Below are 15,500 nucleotides of genomic sequence, written 5' to 3'. Positions count from 1 at the left end.
TATTTTTGTTCCTTCCTGCCTCCTCAGTACCAAGAACTGTGTCTAGTTTATAATAAGGGTTCCTTAAATATTCAGCAAATAAAATAATTAAGCCATGCTTAAGAATAAACATCTACACGAACCTGAGCTAGAATGGAAATCGAGCAATGACCCCACACCTGATGGGCTCCAGACCACAACAGCAGTGGTGTTATGAGTTCCATTCATGCAGGGGGCGGGGAGTACCTTAAGCATAGCAGGAGAATTGAAATGCACAGGAAACTGAGGCAGCAGCTCCTTTTCTGTGAAGAGAGCCTGAAACAATCTACAACTAGTATGTGGAGCTGACACTGATGAGAACAGATACAGATTCACTGCTGAAAACTGTGGCAAGTCACAGCTATTGTGACCCGATCGGATCTGCACTACCCACATGGGATGAGAGTGCCGTGTTGCTAATATGAGACCTGGTTCTGAACAGAAACCTGGTGTCAGCGGTAGGTGACCCCACAACTGCCAGACAGGGAGGGGTAAGCACAGATAAGGAGAAAATAGTCACCCTCACAAATGAGCATGCAAACAGAAATCTCAAAGGAAAACTAATGTTGCAACAACAACAAAAAACTCAAATGGGAAAATTTACCCAGGAAGAAAACCAAAGTCATCAAGCAGTATAAAAAAATGATTTTTAAGTATATGTAGATCCTCAAATAGACACAAGTTACAGTAATGGTCCTAAAAATAATAACTTATAAAACAAAAACAAGAACTATGGCTTAAGGACATTGGAGAGGGTATGTGCTATGGTGAGTGCTGTGAAGTGTATAAGCCTGACGATTCACAGACCTGTACCCGTGGGGCTAATAATACATTATATGTTAGTAAAAAACAAAAAACAAGAACTATGACTAAGAATAGGTGGCTATTAAAAAAAAAATTAGAAATCCTGGAAATGAAAATGGCCCATAGTAAAATAAAAGATGATATAAGTATTTGTTTAAAATATCTTCCTTTAAGGAAGCAGACTAGGAAATTAGCCTTCTGCTTTGGGGAAGACAGCATGGATGGGTGATAGAAAACATTAGGTATGTTATACCTAAAAGATTAGGTATTTGGCTGGCATAAAGCAGACTAGGATATAGATAGGCGGTACTACATATTTAACACCGTCACTAAGAATCTGAATGGCTCTCAAATGAGGAAAGTAACTTTGTTTAACAACTTATTCAGCCTCAGACTCTACCTTTGGGCCCTGTTGTAATTTTCATTGAAAATTACATTTATGCATCTGCAGAGCTTCCAGAATCCCTGATTATACATGTAGAATGGGTTGACTTTACTCCAAAAATTCCCCTCTTGGTCAAGAGAAAGATCTGGGATAAGAGACTGAGAGCTGTGTTCTAAGGCCCTAAAATAATTCATTGATTCTGATTGGATGGGAAATTGCATCTTATCTTCTTTATTTGGACATTATTGCACCACCAACATTTAAGAGAACAAAAGATAGGAAATTTCATAGTATCAATTAAGAAAAATAGCAACTAAAATTAACATCTTTATTTCCTTCACATCTCTTTTAGTCCTTCTGCAACTACGAGGAATTTGAATGGAGTGATACACTCCACAAAATCTATGTGCTGAGTCCCTTTCCTTGTCTGGTTCCAAGGACTATGACAGGGGCTCTTTTCCTTTTCTAGATAGAGCTTTAATTATATAGATATATATATTTTTTTCTTTTTATTTATTTATTTATTTTTACTTTCCAAAATACTTTATCATACTCACTTTGTGGTTAAGAACACAGGTTTTGTAGTCAAGTTACCTGTGTTCAAATTCTGGATTTCCTACCTTGCTAGCTTTGAGAACTTAGACCAGCTACTTAATTTCTCTGTGCACAGTTTCTTCATCTATTAAGTAGGGCAGTAGTAGTACCTGCATCATGGGGTTATTTCCAGCAATAAATGGATTCATATGTTTAAAACAGCTTAGGATAGTACCTGGCACATAGTAAGTGCTCATGGCATCTATTATAATAATTATTATAATCTTAAATTTCATGACCGCACAGCTATTTGGCTTTCAGAATTCTATCATATGTGTGTAAATAACATGAAAATGCTAGCTATTTTCTATAACAAATCATATTAATGTTTAATATATAGCTGCTTATTATATATTTTTATATAAGTAGCTAAAGATCATAGTAAAAGTCCTCATTTTTCTTGCCCTTCAATACTCCTTCGTTGGGAGTATAGAATAAAGAGGTAGGGAGTTAAGGAATGACAGAAATAGAGGGAAGGAAGAGAATAGAATATCTTTGATTCCTGCTGGGGTAGAAGAAAGTCCAAACAGATATGGTATAGAAATGCAGTAAAGGAATTACCTGCTGGAAGAAGTCATGAGCAATGAAGAGAAGGTTGATGCCCTATTTCTGCACCAAGAGCAACCATATTCCTATAGAAGCTGCACAATCTCTCCAAAGAGCGTTCCCTTGGATGGAATATGCGAGCAACAACTGAACAAACTTCCTTTAAATCCACGGACATGGAGCTAAGCATAGAGAATCAACTTGCTTCCACCTGTAAAGCTGCAGAAGCTTCCAGGGGGTGACAGAGCCACCTCTCCATTCTTCAAAAAACCCTGTTGCATCAACCTTTTGGTTTTTGTCTCTAGCATGCCTCAAGATTTTCACCACTACTTTCAGACTTTGGTGCTGTGATTCTCTTAAAGGCTACCTAGCAACTCAGTTTCATGGTATTTGCACAGTGATCTGTGACCCCACCCGAAACCTCCTATAACCCAATCAGGTGACATTGAGACCGCCAAACCTCCTCTAGCTTCACTGGTGGGCAGGTGCAGTAGCTTGATAAGGGCTACCAAGTCATAAAAAATTTAGCTCTAATCATCACCCATCACCCCCTGTTTTCTTGCCACAATTGACGAACAAGCTCTTTTCTATTTCCAAGGTTGATATTTCTTACATACATACCAGCGAAGCTGAAGTGATTCAGTCACCCTTGAAACATAGATGAATATGGCAGTGGGGGAGCAAACTTCAGAGATAAATGACCCCAGTGAGAATTGTCCTCTTTCCCAGGTGCTGCTGTTTTCAGCAGTGTATCCTGAGGGCACAAGCTGATGTATTAAGCTCCAATATTTTGTAGATATTTTCTCACAGCAGTCTGACAGTGAGAACCTTTCTCCCCACTAGAGCAGAGATTCTGAGTGCTTCTACAGAATATGTAACTGAGCATACTGAAATTTAAAGTGCAATAATCGCTTTTTATTTCCGATCTATTCTGACTTACTCTATGACTTTAAGGAATCTGCAGAATACGTGATGTGGGTGGGCTTGGTCCATGGCAGTGCTTCTCAAAGCCTATTCACAAAACACTAGCTGTACAAGGTATGCTGCACACTCACAGGCATTCCGCAATAACTTTGGAAAGTCACATTGCTTCATTAATATATTAAAATGTCCTAGAAAAACTTCATTAAAGAGATATGTTTAATGTTGTTTAATTTAGCTTTTCCCTAACACATTTGACCATGGAATCCACTCTATCCATGAACACAAGTTTTCTGCAAAAAAAGTAACCTACAGTATATAGGCATATTTCCAATGCAAAACAAAAATTAACCACGCTTTGTCCTTGGGCCTTGGCTATTTAAGCCAGACTGATGCTACATCGTGGCTGGGTAAAGGAAGCTGTCTTCAATTACTCTGTGACTATTACTCATTAAAACCCTAGGAATAGAGCAGTCAGTAAGGGTATGGGAGGCGTAAATCTGACAGTGAAATATAAATAGTTGAAACTTCGATTCTTGGCCAGTTCTGTTCTGTATATTAAAATTGCAAGTTTTTGTGATTTCTGTGGATCCAACTCAAGGATTTATGGTAGCAAAGAGTATGAGGTCATATGTTGTAATTTTCCAAGTACATAATTATAACCGCTGCATCACAATATTTCAATACCCATTCGTTGATATTAGGCTTACTTCAGATTTGTTTTTAATTTGTATCACAACAGGGATGTTAGTTATTATCTTAGGAGTTAATTAAATATTAAATCACAGCTGGCTCAAAAATTTTCATCTGGTCCATTTGTGGTATACTAGATAAGGGAAATGTGGTAGTGTTGCTGTCTTTGGTTTCTGCGGAGCGCTATGTTGTGTTTATTTGTCTGCATTGATGAACCTGAATTCCCACTGATGCAAGTGAAGTTTTTAAAACTGGAAAGTCGAGATTAGACTACACACAAATATAGCTGTAACTTTATATAAGCAGAGTGTAGCCAGTTGGCATGATAAATGGTCATCACAAGTGATTCTTTTCTTTCTTATTGTATTTCCTGTCAGAGATCTGTTCTTGTGTATTAATAAAGCTTCTTCTCTGTTTTAGGACTGTTGAAAAAATTAACAACTCTAAAAGTAGATGACAATCAACTTACAATACTACCCAACACAATCGGAAAGTAAGTGCCAAAGTTTCATACCAGTCAGCCCCTCTTAGCCAGAAACAAAAGGATATGCTGAATCTTTTTACTTCAAAACATTTCTTATCTTAATTTAGTTTTCTATCTGAACATTGCATTGACACTATATAATATCATGAGAAATAGCTATGACTCTTTCATAAGCAAAGGGGTTACCCAGATCATTAATTATGTTATTGCCTGTTATTTTCCAGATACTATTAATTTGATGTTTTTAACTGAGTAGCAACTCAAAATTCACTTGAATGTGTCTTGTGAAATCAAATCAGTTTGTATAAAGCCCTATAGTTTATAATATGTTATCATTATACCATAAGTGATTTATATATTATATTTAGTGATTGTTATTTATAGTAGTAGTACTATAAAATAGTACTGTAAATGTTATTTCTAAAAAATAAAGTTATTTGCCTTTAAAAGTAAGAAAATGACTCATCAAAGATAAATGGGCCTATTCAATTCAAGGTTGATTACTGGCTTGCAGGGATAAAGGTTAAGAATCTTATTATAAAGCTCATGTTTTTAGATTTCTTTAAGTGCCATTACCTTCCTTTGATTATTGTTTCAGAGAAAATGAAAGAGAAGTGTTAGAGGAATGAACTAAAACAAAACAAAACAAAAACTGGTGAAAAAAAATAAACAAACAAACAAAAAGACAGAAAGAAGCAAGTGGGAATTGTATGGGAAATCTCTGTACCTTCTTCTCAATTTTACTGTGATCCTTAAACAGCTCTAAAAAAAAAAAAATAGTCTTTTTAAGAAAAAGAAGAAGGATTAACAAACTGGTTATTTAAACTTGGGTTTTGGGGGCAGACATTTTGCCGAAAATGAACTAAGTGAGCTTGTCTCTTCAAGGAGAACAACTGACAGTATTTGTCACTCACAGTAAAATTTGAGCTATCAAGCAAAAATTGGAATTTTGGAAAATTCCTATCTGCCACTGTGAGCCTGACAGCTTCCCAATATTTACAAGCTTTTCTGATAAGACTGGTGTGATATAAATTAATGTAATTTGTTGATATTGTGCTATAAATGTGTGAATATCTTGAAAATCTATATAACTCAGTGAAGCAGTGTTTCCAAATGACCAATGCATGAATTACAAAATCAGACATGAGTGAAAGACCCATTCAAAATGCAAAATAGACTGGTTGATTTTAATGTGTTGGTATGAAGAATAAGAAAACTCATTGATATAATTTCAGATTCTACATTGCAGTTACCCCTAAAAAACTGGTGGTTGTTGAGTTTTGGTGTAGTATCAAAGAAAAAAATCACAATTATCAAAAAAAACTACTGAAAAATTCCTTCTTTTTTCAACTACATATCTATGTGAGGCTGGATTTTGTTATATATAATTCAGTCAGAACAATATGTCACAGCAGATCGAATACATAAGCAGAGAAGAGATCTGTTAAGCCAAATATTCAAGAGATTTACAAAAATAAAAACTGTCACCTTTTTCACTAAATGTTTTTTAGAAAAAATATGGTTACTTGGAATAAAGATATGTTAATTAACATGTTAAAGGTTTACTATTATTATTTAATAGATACTAATTAATTTTTAAAACTCCTGTTTTAATCTATAATATAGTGATATCAATAAATATAAAAAATATAAACACATGTTCTTTGAGTTACCAGGGATTTTTAAGAGAGCAAATGGGTCCTAAGACCAACCAATTTTGAAGATATCTGTTCTATATCACATCATGTTTTATATAGTAAAATTACGAGAGCCATTGTCTAACTTACATTCTTACTTCAAGGTAACACCTGAATACAAATGTTTTGTATTTGCACGTATGGCATAAAATAAACTAAATATCTAAAATTTTATAGAATACCTTAATAAACAATTTGTATGAAGTAAAAATAACAATAGCAATGATAGCTTTGTTTTTCTTAGAGAATTCAAAATTGATAGATCAGAGGTTTAGTTCAAGTCCTAAAGGTAAAATTTGATTATGATCTTATTTAATGGCACCCCAAGTCACATGCAAAAAGTGTCTGGTAAAGAGTAGAATAGTCTGCATTTATTCTAATCATAAAAGGTAGAATAGTATAGATAGAAACATTCTACCTAGAACTCTGGAGACCCAAATCCTAGATATATTATGATCTGTAGTTATATTCTCATTCTGTACTTAGAACGTTTCAATGTTTGAATTATCTTAGGTCATTTTTAGTAGTCCAATATTAAAAACTGCTAGGATTAATTTTTGAACATTTTTCACAGTTGAAGTGGATTCCATGACTTTTATATGAAATGACATAAAATTGATTATTTTGTTGTCAAACCTTAATTTGTACACAGAAGTTCCAGCCACTGTATGAATTGAATGTATAATGAAAAATAATAATTAATAACCTTTTTTTGCATTGTGCCAAATACCATGTTTGGTGCTTTACACACATTCCTATTTAGTTAAAGCCCCCATTAACCATGTTCTATGTGTATTATCATCTCCCTCTCACTATCAACAGAGAAAAAACTTAGATTTCAAAGCTAAGCTGTTAGTTGACCTGTGATGCCTCTTACTGTACATGATAGTTGAGTCACACATTTTGTAATACTTGGTAATTTAATGGGTCCCACTGCTCTAAAAGCAAAGGATTTTCCACAGGAAGAGAACTAAACCTTCTCTTTCTTAGCTTCATAGCCTTAGTCAAAGCAATAAGAACTCAAAAATCTGAATGGAAATTTTAAAAACTCATTCCCTCATTGAGTATAGTCAAACAGAATGACTGTTGGACTGGGAATCAGAAAATCTAAGTAACTAAGCAAAGCTGGGTAAGCTTTTTCTTCTTGGGCCTCAAATTCCTGAGGGATAATGCAAGGAGCACTGTCTTGGGAGCCAAACAACATAGGTGTGAACTGTGACTATGCCACTCAGCGTATGAACTTGGGCAAGTTATTTAACCTTTCTGTTGCTTAGTTTCCTAATTTATAATATCTACCTACATCTATAATGTTCTAGTTCTTTGATCCAGATCTTTAGCCTTTATGATGTTAATATCCTAGATAGTAAATTCCAGTAGTCTAGGTACTAGACTGTTATAACAAGAAAATAAGTGAACTTTATTCTAAATACCTGAATGCTAAAAACATTTTTCCCTCTGTTTCCTAATCATGGCAGGATACATAAGAAACTAGAAATGTACACAGCTTTAGGGAAGAGAATGTGGGGGCTGGTGAACAGAACAAACAGAGAGACCTCTTTTTATTATATACTCTCTGTAGTTTTTGAATTTTCTATCATGAAATGTTATACTCATTAAGAAATTAAAGACAAAACACAGACACACACACACACACACACACACACACACACACCCTTCACTGGGTAAAACTCAAATTCCTTTATACAATATTCAAGTTTTTCCATAGTCTCATTTAAACCAGTGGTTCTCAGCATGTGGTTGTCTGATCAGCCGCATCAGCGTCAGCAGGGACCTAGTTAGCAGTGCACGTTCTGAGACAACGCCAGATCTACTGAATTGAGAAACTTTGGACAGAGGGCCGGCAGGCTCTGTGTAAACAAGCGCTTCAGGGGATTCTGATGTATGCTAAAGATTGAGAACTATCTAGATTCAGCTTTTAGTTATTAGCTATCTTCTCAAACCTGAACCTGTTGTGCCTGTGTCAGAATTACCTGAAATGCTAGTTTAAAATGAAGGTGCTTTAGGGGCCCCTGGTGACTCCTTCAGTTAAATATCTACCTTCGGTTCTGGTCATGATCCTGGGGTCCTGGGGTCCTGGGGTCCTGGGGTCCTGGGATAGAGCCCTGCATTGGGCTTTCTGCTTGGCAAGGAGCCTGCTTCTCCCTCTGCCAGCAATGATTTCCATTTAAAAGCCATTGTCTTTTATTGCCTATTTTCTCCTGCACTCCCTGCCTCAGTATTTTAGGACTGTGACCATTTATGTGTTGTGGCCAAATTATAAATGCAACATAAATGTCTCTATATTTTGGTTGGTTAAAAAAATTAGAATCCTATCTTGAGGCATATAGAATCTTTTTTATGGTCTTTTGCAATGAACAAAGCTTTTTCTACTTATAGATTTTAGAAATGTTCACTTTAAAAAAATACTGAATAGAATTTTATATTTGGGTAATATTTTTCTCCTATAATAAAAAAAATTACAGATATTCTTTTCAATCAACCTAATTAACTTCCAAAGAGTCCAAAGGAAGGGAAAGATAAGTAATTACTTTGGAAGAATGGGAAAATGGGTCAAAGGAAAAGTATATTGTCTTGACAATGATGGTAACTCTGTTCAAAATCAGTCAACATGGTTGTTTAATGGGTAAAACCTCTAAATGATTGACTATTCCCAACAAATTTCCACCATGATTTGAGTGAATTCATCTTCGCCTGTAGGATTTAGAACAAAAACTGAGTGGTTTCAGTGAGTAAACATTACAGAAAGGAATTGTTTCAATTTTGTTAATTTCTTGCATTGTTTAGAAGCAGCACAAGCAACTTACCTAATATTAATGACAAAATTAAGGGTAGAGTCTAAAACTTGATTCTTGGCTTACATTAAATGAAATTGATTTTACAATCTCTGAAAATAAGGATAATTGCAAAGTTACTTAGCATTCATTATGGGCCCATTCTAAGTGTTTTACCTGTATTTAGTCCTCATAACACATGGTTAACTACCGATATCACCCTCTTGTGCCTAGTGATAAAACTAAGGTACAGAGTAATTAAGTAACTTGACAAGGATATTGCCACTAGTAATTGTTCTAGTCCAGACTCTAATCCCAGCTGACTGGCTGCAGTTTGGTCTCTTAACTCCTGGGGTATCCTGATGCTTTCAGGCAGTAGCTGTTTGAGCAACTTGCCTTTTCCAAACAAATTTTATATCTCTTTCTTTAGTTATTATAGACATACCTCATTTTATTGTACCTCACAGATACTGAGGGGTTTTTTTATACAAATTGAAGGTTTGTGGTAACCTTGTACTGAGCAGCATTATCAGTGCCATTTTTCCAACATTTTCTCACTTTGTGACTCTATGTCTCATTTTGGCAATTCTCACAATAATTCAGATTTTTTCATCATTCGTCTATTTGTTATGGTGATCTGTGATCAGCGATCTTTGATGTTATGGCCGTAACTGTTTAGGAGCACCATGAACTGCCTCTATGCAAGACAGCCAATTTATCGGTAATTGTCATTTGTTCCCATTCATCTACTAACCAGTTGTTTGCCCATATTCCTCCCTTTCCTTGGCTTTCTCTATTTGCTGAGACACAACAATATTGAAGTTAAGCCAAATACTAACCCTTCATCAGTCTCTAAGTATTTGACTGAAAGAAAATGTTGCACATTTCACACTTTAAATCAAAAGCTGGGAATGATTTAGCTTAGCAAAGAAGGCAAGTCAAAATCCAAGACAGGCCAAAAGCTAGGCCTCTTGTGCTGAACAGTCAAGTTGTGAATGCAAAAGAAAAGTTCTTCAAGGGAATTACAACTGCTACTCCAGTGAGCACATGAATGATAAGAAGACAAAATGGTCTTATAGCTGATACATAGAAAGTTTTCATAGTGTGGTTAGAAGATCAAACCAGCACCAACATTCCCTGCCCCAACAATGGCTAATCCAGAGCAAGAATCTCTTCAATTCTTTGAAGACTGAGAGAGGTGAGGAAGGTGCAGAAGAAGACTTGGAAGCTAGCAGGGTTGTTACATGAGGTTTAAGGAAAGAAGCTGTTTCCATAGCATAAACATGCAAGGTAAAGCAGCAAGTGCTGATGTAGAAGCTACAATAAGTTATCCAGAAGATCTAACTATAACAATTAATAAAGGCAGCTACACTAAACAACATATTTTCAGTGAAAATGATGAAACAGCCTTCTATTGAATGAAGGTGTCACCTAGGACTTTCACAGCTAGAGAGAAGTTAATGTGTGGCTTCAAAGTTTCAAAAGACAGGCTGACTTTATTGTTAGGGGCTACTTAGCTTGTGATTTTATTCATTTTTTTAAAGATTTATTGATGTACTTGAGAGAGAGTACACAAGCACATGAGCACAGGCACATACATGCACACAGAGTGAGGGGAGAGAGAGAGACAGAAAGGAGAGAGAGAAGCAGACTCCCCACTCAGTGTGGAGACTGAGGCAAGGCTCAATGCCTCAACAAGAGGATCATGACCTGATCCAAACTGAAGAGTTAGATGCTTACTGAGTGAACCACCCAGGCACCCCAAGCTGGTGATTTTAAGTTGAAACCAATGCTCATTTATCATTCCAAAAATCTTAGGACCCTTAAGAGTTTTGCTAAAATCTCCTCTGCCTGTGCTTATAAATGGAACAACAAAACATGGCTGAGAGCACATCAATTCACAACATGATTGACTGAATATTTTAAGCACACTGTTGAGACCTATTGCTTAGAAAGATTCTTTTCAAAATATTACTGCTCACTCATTGATAATGCACCTTTTCACCCAATTGCTCTGATGGAGATGTACAATGAGATGGATGATTTCATGTCTGCTAACACAACATCCATTCAGCAGCCCATGGATCCAAGAGTCCTTTTCACTTTTAAGTCTTATTATTTAAGAAATACAATTTGTAAAGTTACAGTTGCTATAGATAGTTATGCTTCTGATAGATCTGCAAAAAGTAAATTGAAAGCCTCCTGGAAAGGATTCATCATTCTAGATGTCATTAAGAACATTTGTTATTCATGGGAAGAGGTCAAAATACTAAGATTAATAGGAGTTTGGAAGAAGTTGATTGCAACTCTCATGAATGACTTTGAGGAGTTCAAGACTTCAGTGGAGAAGTAACTGTAAATGTAGTAGAGGTCACAAGAGAATGAGAAGTGGAGCCTGAAGATATGACTGAATTGTTGCATTCTCATGATAAACATTCAGTGACTGAGGGGTTGCTTTCTATGGATGAGGAAAGAGGTTGGTTTCTTGAGCTGGAATCTACTCCTGGTGAAGATGCTGTGAAGATTGTTGAAAAGACATCAAAGGATATTACATAAACTTATCTGATACAGCAGCAGCAGGGTGTGAGAGGACTGACCCCAATTTTGAAAGAAGTTCTGCTATCAAACAGCATCATATGTTATGGAAAAATGGTTCATGAAAGGGAGAGTAAACTGATATGGCAAACTTCACTGTAGTCTTATTTTAAGAAATTTTACAAAAATTTCAGCAACTATCACCCTGATCAACATCAGCTGCCATCAACATCAAAGCAAGACCCTCAGCAAAAATAACTATGACTCGCTGAAAGTTCGGATGATGGTTAGTATTTTATAGCCATAAATAAATAAATAAATAAATAAATAGGGTATGTACATTTTTTAGACATAATGCTATTGTACACTTAACAGCACACTGTAATTTAGTATAAACATAACTTACATGTACCGAAATATTATGTAAAAAACAAAATATTCAATTTACTCACCTTATTGTGACATAAATTTTATTTTGGTAGTCTGGAACCCAACCCACAGTATCTCCAAGTTATTCCTATATATCCCTTTCTACTAAATCTTCACAAATACAATTAAATTCTACACATCATCTTAAATTAAGGCATCTCCAATGCCTTACTAATCAGTTGCAGGTAGTTTTACATTTTACCTACTAGAAGGTTTTGTTTATAGGAAACAATGTATTTTAAAAAGGGAATATCAGGGTGCCTGGGTGGCTTAGTGCGATAAGCCTCTGCCTTTGCCTCAGGTCATAATCCTAGGGTCCTGGGATTGAGTCCCGCATTGGGCTCTCTGCTCGGTGGGGAGCCTGCTTCCTCCTCTCTCTCTCTCTCTCTCTCTCTCTCACTCTCTCTTTCTGCCTACTTGTGATCTCTCTCTGTCAAATAAATAAATAAAATCTTAAAAAAAAAAGGAAATAATCACAGGATAACTTTCACATATTTCAGAAATATCACTCAAGATTTTTTTTGAGGGGCACCTGGGTGGTTCAGTGGGTTAAGTCTCTGCCTTCAGCTCACGTCATGCTCCCAGAGTCCTGGGATCAAGCCCCGCATCAGGCTCTCTGCTTAGCGGGGAGCTTGCTTCCTGTTCTTTTCTGGCTGCCACTCTGACTACTTGTGATCTCTTTCAAATAAATAAATAAAATCTTTAAAAAAAAAAAAGATTTTTTTCAGGGTACCTCCACCTTAGAACAGGTCATTTTATTGTAGGCTTAGCATACATTTAATCTTCTTTGAAACTATCAGCATTAGACATTATCAACCAATTTTACAGATGGGAAAACAAGAATTAATCATAAACAAAATTTGCTCAGCTATGAAGTAGTCACACTAGAATTGGAACCCTAGCCTGTCTGAATATTTTCCACTGAATTACATTATTTCTATTGACTTAAAACTAAACAAAGAAAGTGAAGCCTAAATCCATTTGTTTTTATGTTTGTTAGCATCTATGTTAATAGAACATTTAATAGTATCTAATGGTTTCTCATAGTCATGAATGATGTTAAAGTGAAATTACAGATTATCCATGTAATATATTCATAATCTTTCTTACTTACTAGGTAAGTAATTGAGGGTTAATGATACAATAATATCTTCCCAGACAAAACTAATTCATGAAGACCAAACTAGAGAAAAATGTAGAGAGTATTTTTAGAAAATTAAGTCAATACTATTATTTTTGTTTAATTTCAAGCATTACTACCTTCAGTAGCCTACTTTAATAGTTGTACTTATGTGTGAACTAAGACAAAGCTTTACTGCGCACAATTCTTGTAATATTTATATAGATTTTAGATTTTATGAGCAAGTCTATTTTGTGTGTGTGTCTGTGTGTTTAAATGCTACTCTTGAAATATTTGCAGGGACTTTATTTAAAGCCTTACAACTAACTCAGTGTGTATTCCTAGGACCAGCAGAATTTAATCACCTATGAACTTGTTTTAAATGCAGGATCTAGGCCCACCACAACGCTGACTCTGAATTTGAATTTTAATAAGTTCTCTTGCTGATTCATAGGCATTCTGAAGTTTGGGAAGTGCTGTTTTTTACACTTTATTTGCAGTGTGGTTTTCCTTTTAATGTGTACAATTATAGACTCCTGAGAACAATTCTTTAAAAATAAAAAAAAAAAGGAGGACCTTTAGGTCTATCTTATTTTTGCAGAAAGTAAATGAATGTATTTTTATTAAGATACCACTGACATAACATATTAGTTTCAGGTATACAACATAATGATTCAATATTTGTGTATATTGTGACATGATGACTACGATAAGTCTGGTAGCATTCATCACCATACATAGGTTTGAATTTTTTGCTTGTGATGAGAATGTCTAAGATCCATTCTCTTAACAACTTTAAAATATGCAATACATACAGTACTGCTAACTATGGCCACCATGCTGGACGTTTTATCTACATGACTTACTTATTTTGTAAATGGAAGTCTGCACCTTTTGACCACATTTCGCCCATTTCTCCCATTCCCTATCCCCACTTCTGGCAAGCACCAATCTGTTCCCTGTATCTATGAGCTGTTTCGTTTTGTTTTAGGTTCCACATACAAGTGAGATCATACAGTGCTTGTCTTTCTGTGGTGACCAACTTCACTTGTTTTGCTCTATCTTTTGAAAGCCAGTGATAATCTGAATAATGTCATGTAACTGTTTTTGCCAAGGATCCCATAGTAAAATACTTTAAGTGATTCTTAACAAGATTGCCATTAACAAAGTCAGCTGGAATGAGTTTAAATCTTTTGAATTTCTGAGATCATTGAAGAGTGTGTATTTTGCATCTAATAGCTTTCTCTATAACCCAAAGATGTAAAATTCTTTCAGATGTAAAATTCTTTGAGGACAGCCCATAGTGCAGTCAAAACATTGTCTTTTTCAATGCAGGAAATTCTCACTTTGCACAGAGGTGAAGGACTGTGAAAACAACCATTCAAGCTAAAATCACGCAACAGTCTTAATCAATGAGGGAGGGGCACTTGGGTGGCTCAGTCAATTAAGCATCTGCCATAGAGCCCCCATGGGTCAACTCTCTGCTCAGCAGGGAGCCTGCATCCACCCCTCCCTCTCCCCTTTTCTCTTCCACTCCCCCTGCTTGTGCTTTCTCTCTCTCTCTCTGTCAAATAAATAAATAAATAAATACTGTCTTTTAAAAAAAAATAATCCAAGAGGCAAAACTATAATAGTTCTGTCTGAAGATCTTTAAAACCTTTTTAAAACATTAAACACTATTAAGGTTGATTAAAAGTGTATAAGGAAATGGAAAAATAGTAAAACTAATATTCGTCTAGTTCGCTGTCTTTGTAGACAGTATGAACATCAAGAATTAAAGTGGGCTTTTTGTAAAAAAAAAAAAAAGTTATCAATATTATTTTGAACATACTTGCCTTCTTTTCATCATGTAAATCATATTTCAGAGTGAACATTGTTCCTGTACATTGGTGAATTGTCTTTTTAAGCTTAAAGAAGCATCCAGACTTCTATCCTTTGTGCTTTCCATGTCATGAAACATCCCTGAGAGTTCCTTTAATGCGAAGTTTATTACCAGCGTCACTTTCTCTAAGACATCTTCATCCTTTTAATTACAACCACTTTCCTCATTTATGTCAACAAGCTTGCTGTTAAGTTCCTCCAGGAGCATGTGTACGGTCCTTTGCAAGTGGCAGGCAGCATCCCCACAGTCAGCTGCCTCTTCTGTAACTCCAGTTATGTTTGTGCAGGTCCTGCAATGTTGTCTGCACGGTGTGGTGAAAATTTCTGCTGTAATGCATGCGTAGTACTTGCCAGGACTTCCTGCCATGATGCTTGCATATTTTTATTTGTACACTTTATGTCATATTTTTTCCACAACTCAGCTAAAGAAATTATATGATCTCCAGCTGTAGCATTGATAGCCTATTCCAAAGTCTGTGTAAGCTAACAGGTCTTTAGAGTTGAAATAACTCCTTGGTCCATTGGCAGCGTTAATGAAGTTATTTAAGTTTGCACATTTTCGTTTAAATCACCAAGAGAATTAGCTAGATCAAGAGCATTT

General features: G+C 35.6%; 1 protein-coding gene across 10 annotated transcripts in view; it reads left to right on the top strand.

Annotated features, from left to right (window-relative positions):
- Window positions 1–15,500, top strand: part of LRRC7 (leucine rich repeat containing 7) — a 559,049-nt gene that overhangs the window by 420,801 nt on the left and 122,748 nt on the right. For all 10 annotated transcript variants that reach the window (XR_004276033.1, XM_032301472.1, XM_032301475.1 and 7 more), the window contains exon 11: window positions 4,382–4,454. Coding sequence is in view for 9 of the 10 variants with exons in the window: in XM_032301472.1 (XP_032157363.1) it covers window positions 4,382–4,454 (73 nt within the window). In the remaining variant the exon portion in view is untranslated. The remainder of the gene's footprint in view (window positions 1–4,381; window positions 4,455–15,500) is intronic.

This window comes from Mustela erminea, chromosome 10 (assembly GCF_009829155.1).
Source record: "Mustela erminea isolate mMusErm1 chromosome 10, mMusErm1.Pri, whole genome shotgun sequence".
Classification (NCBI taxonomy): Eukaryota; Metazoa; Chordata; class Mammalia; order Carnivora; family Mustelidae; genus Mustela; species Mustela erminea.
Note: the sequence above shows the minus strand (reverse complement) of the source record. Positions and strands in the feature narration are given on the sequence as shown.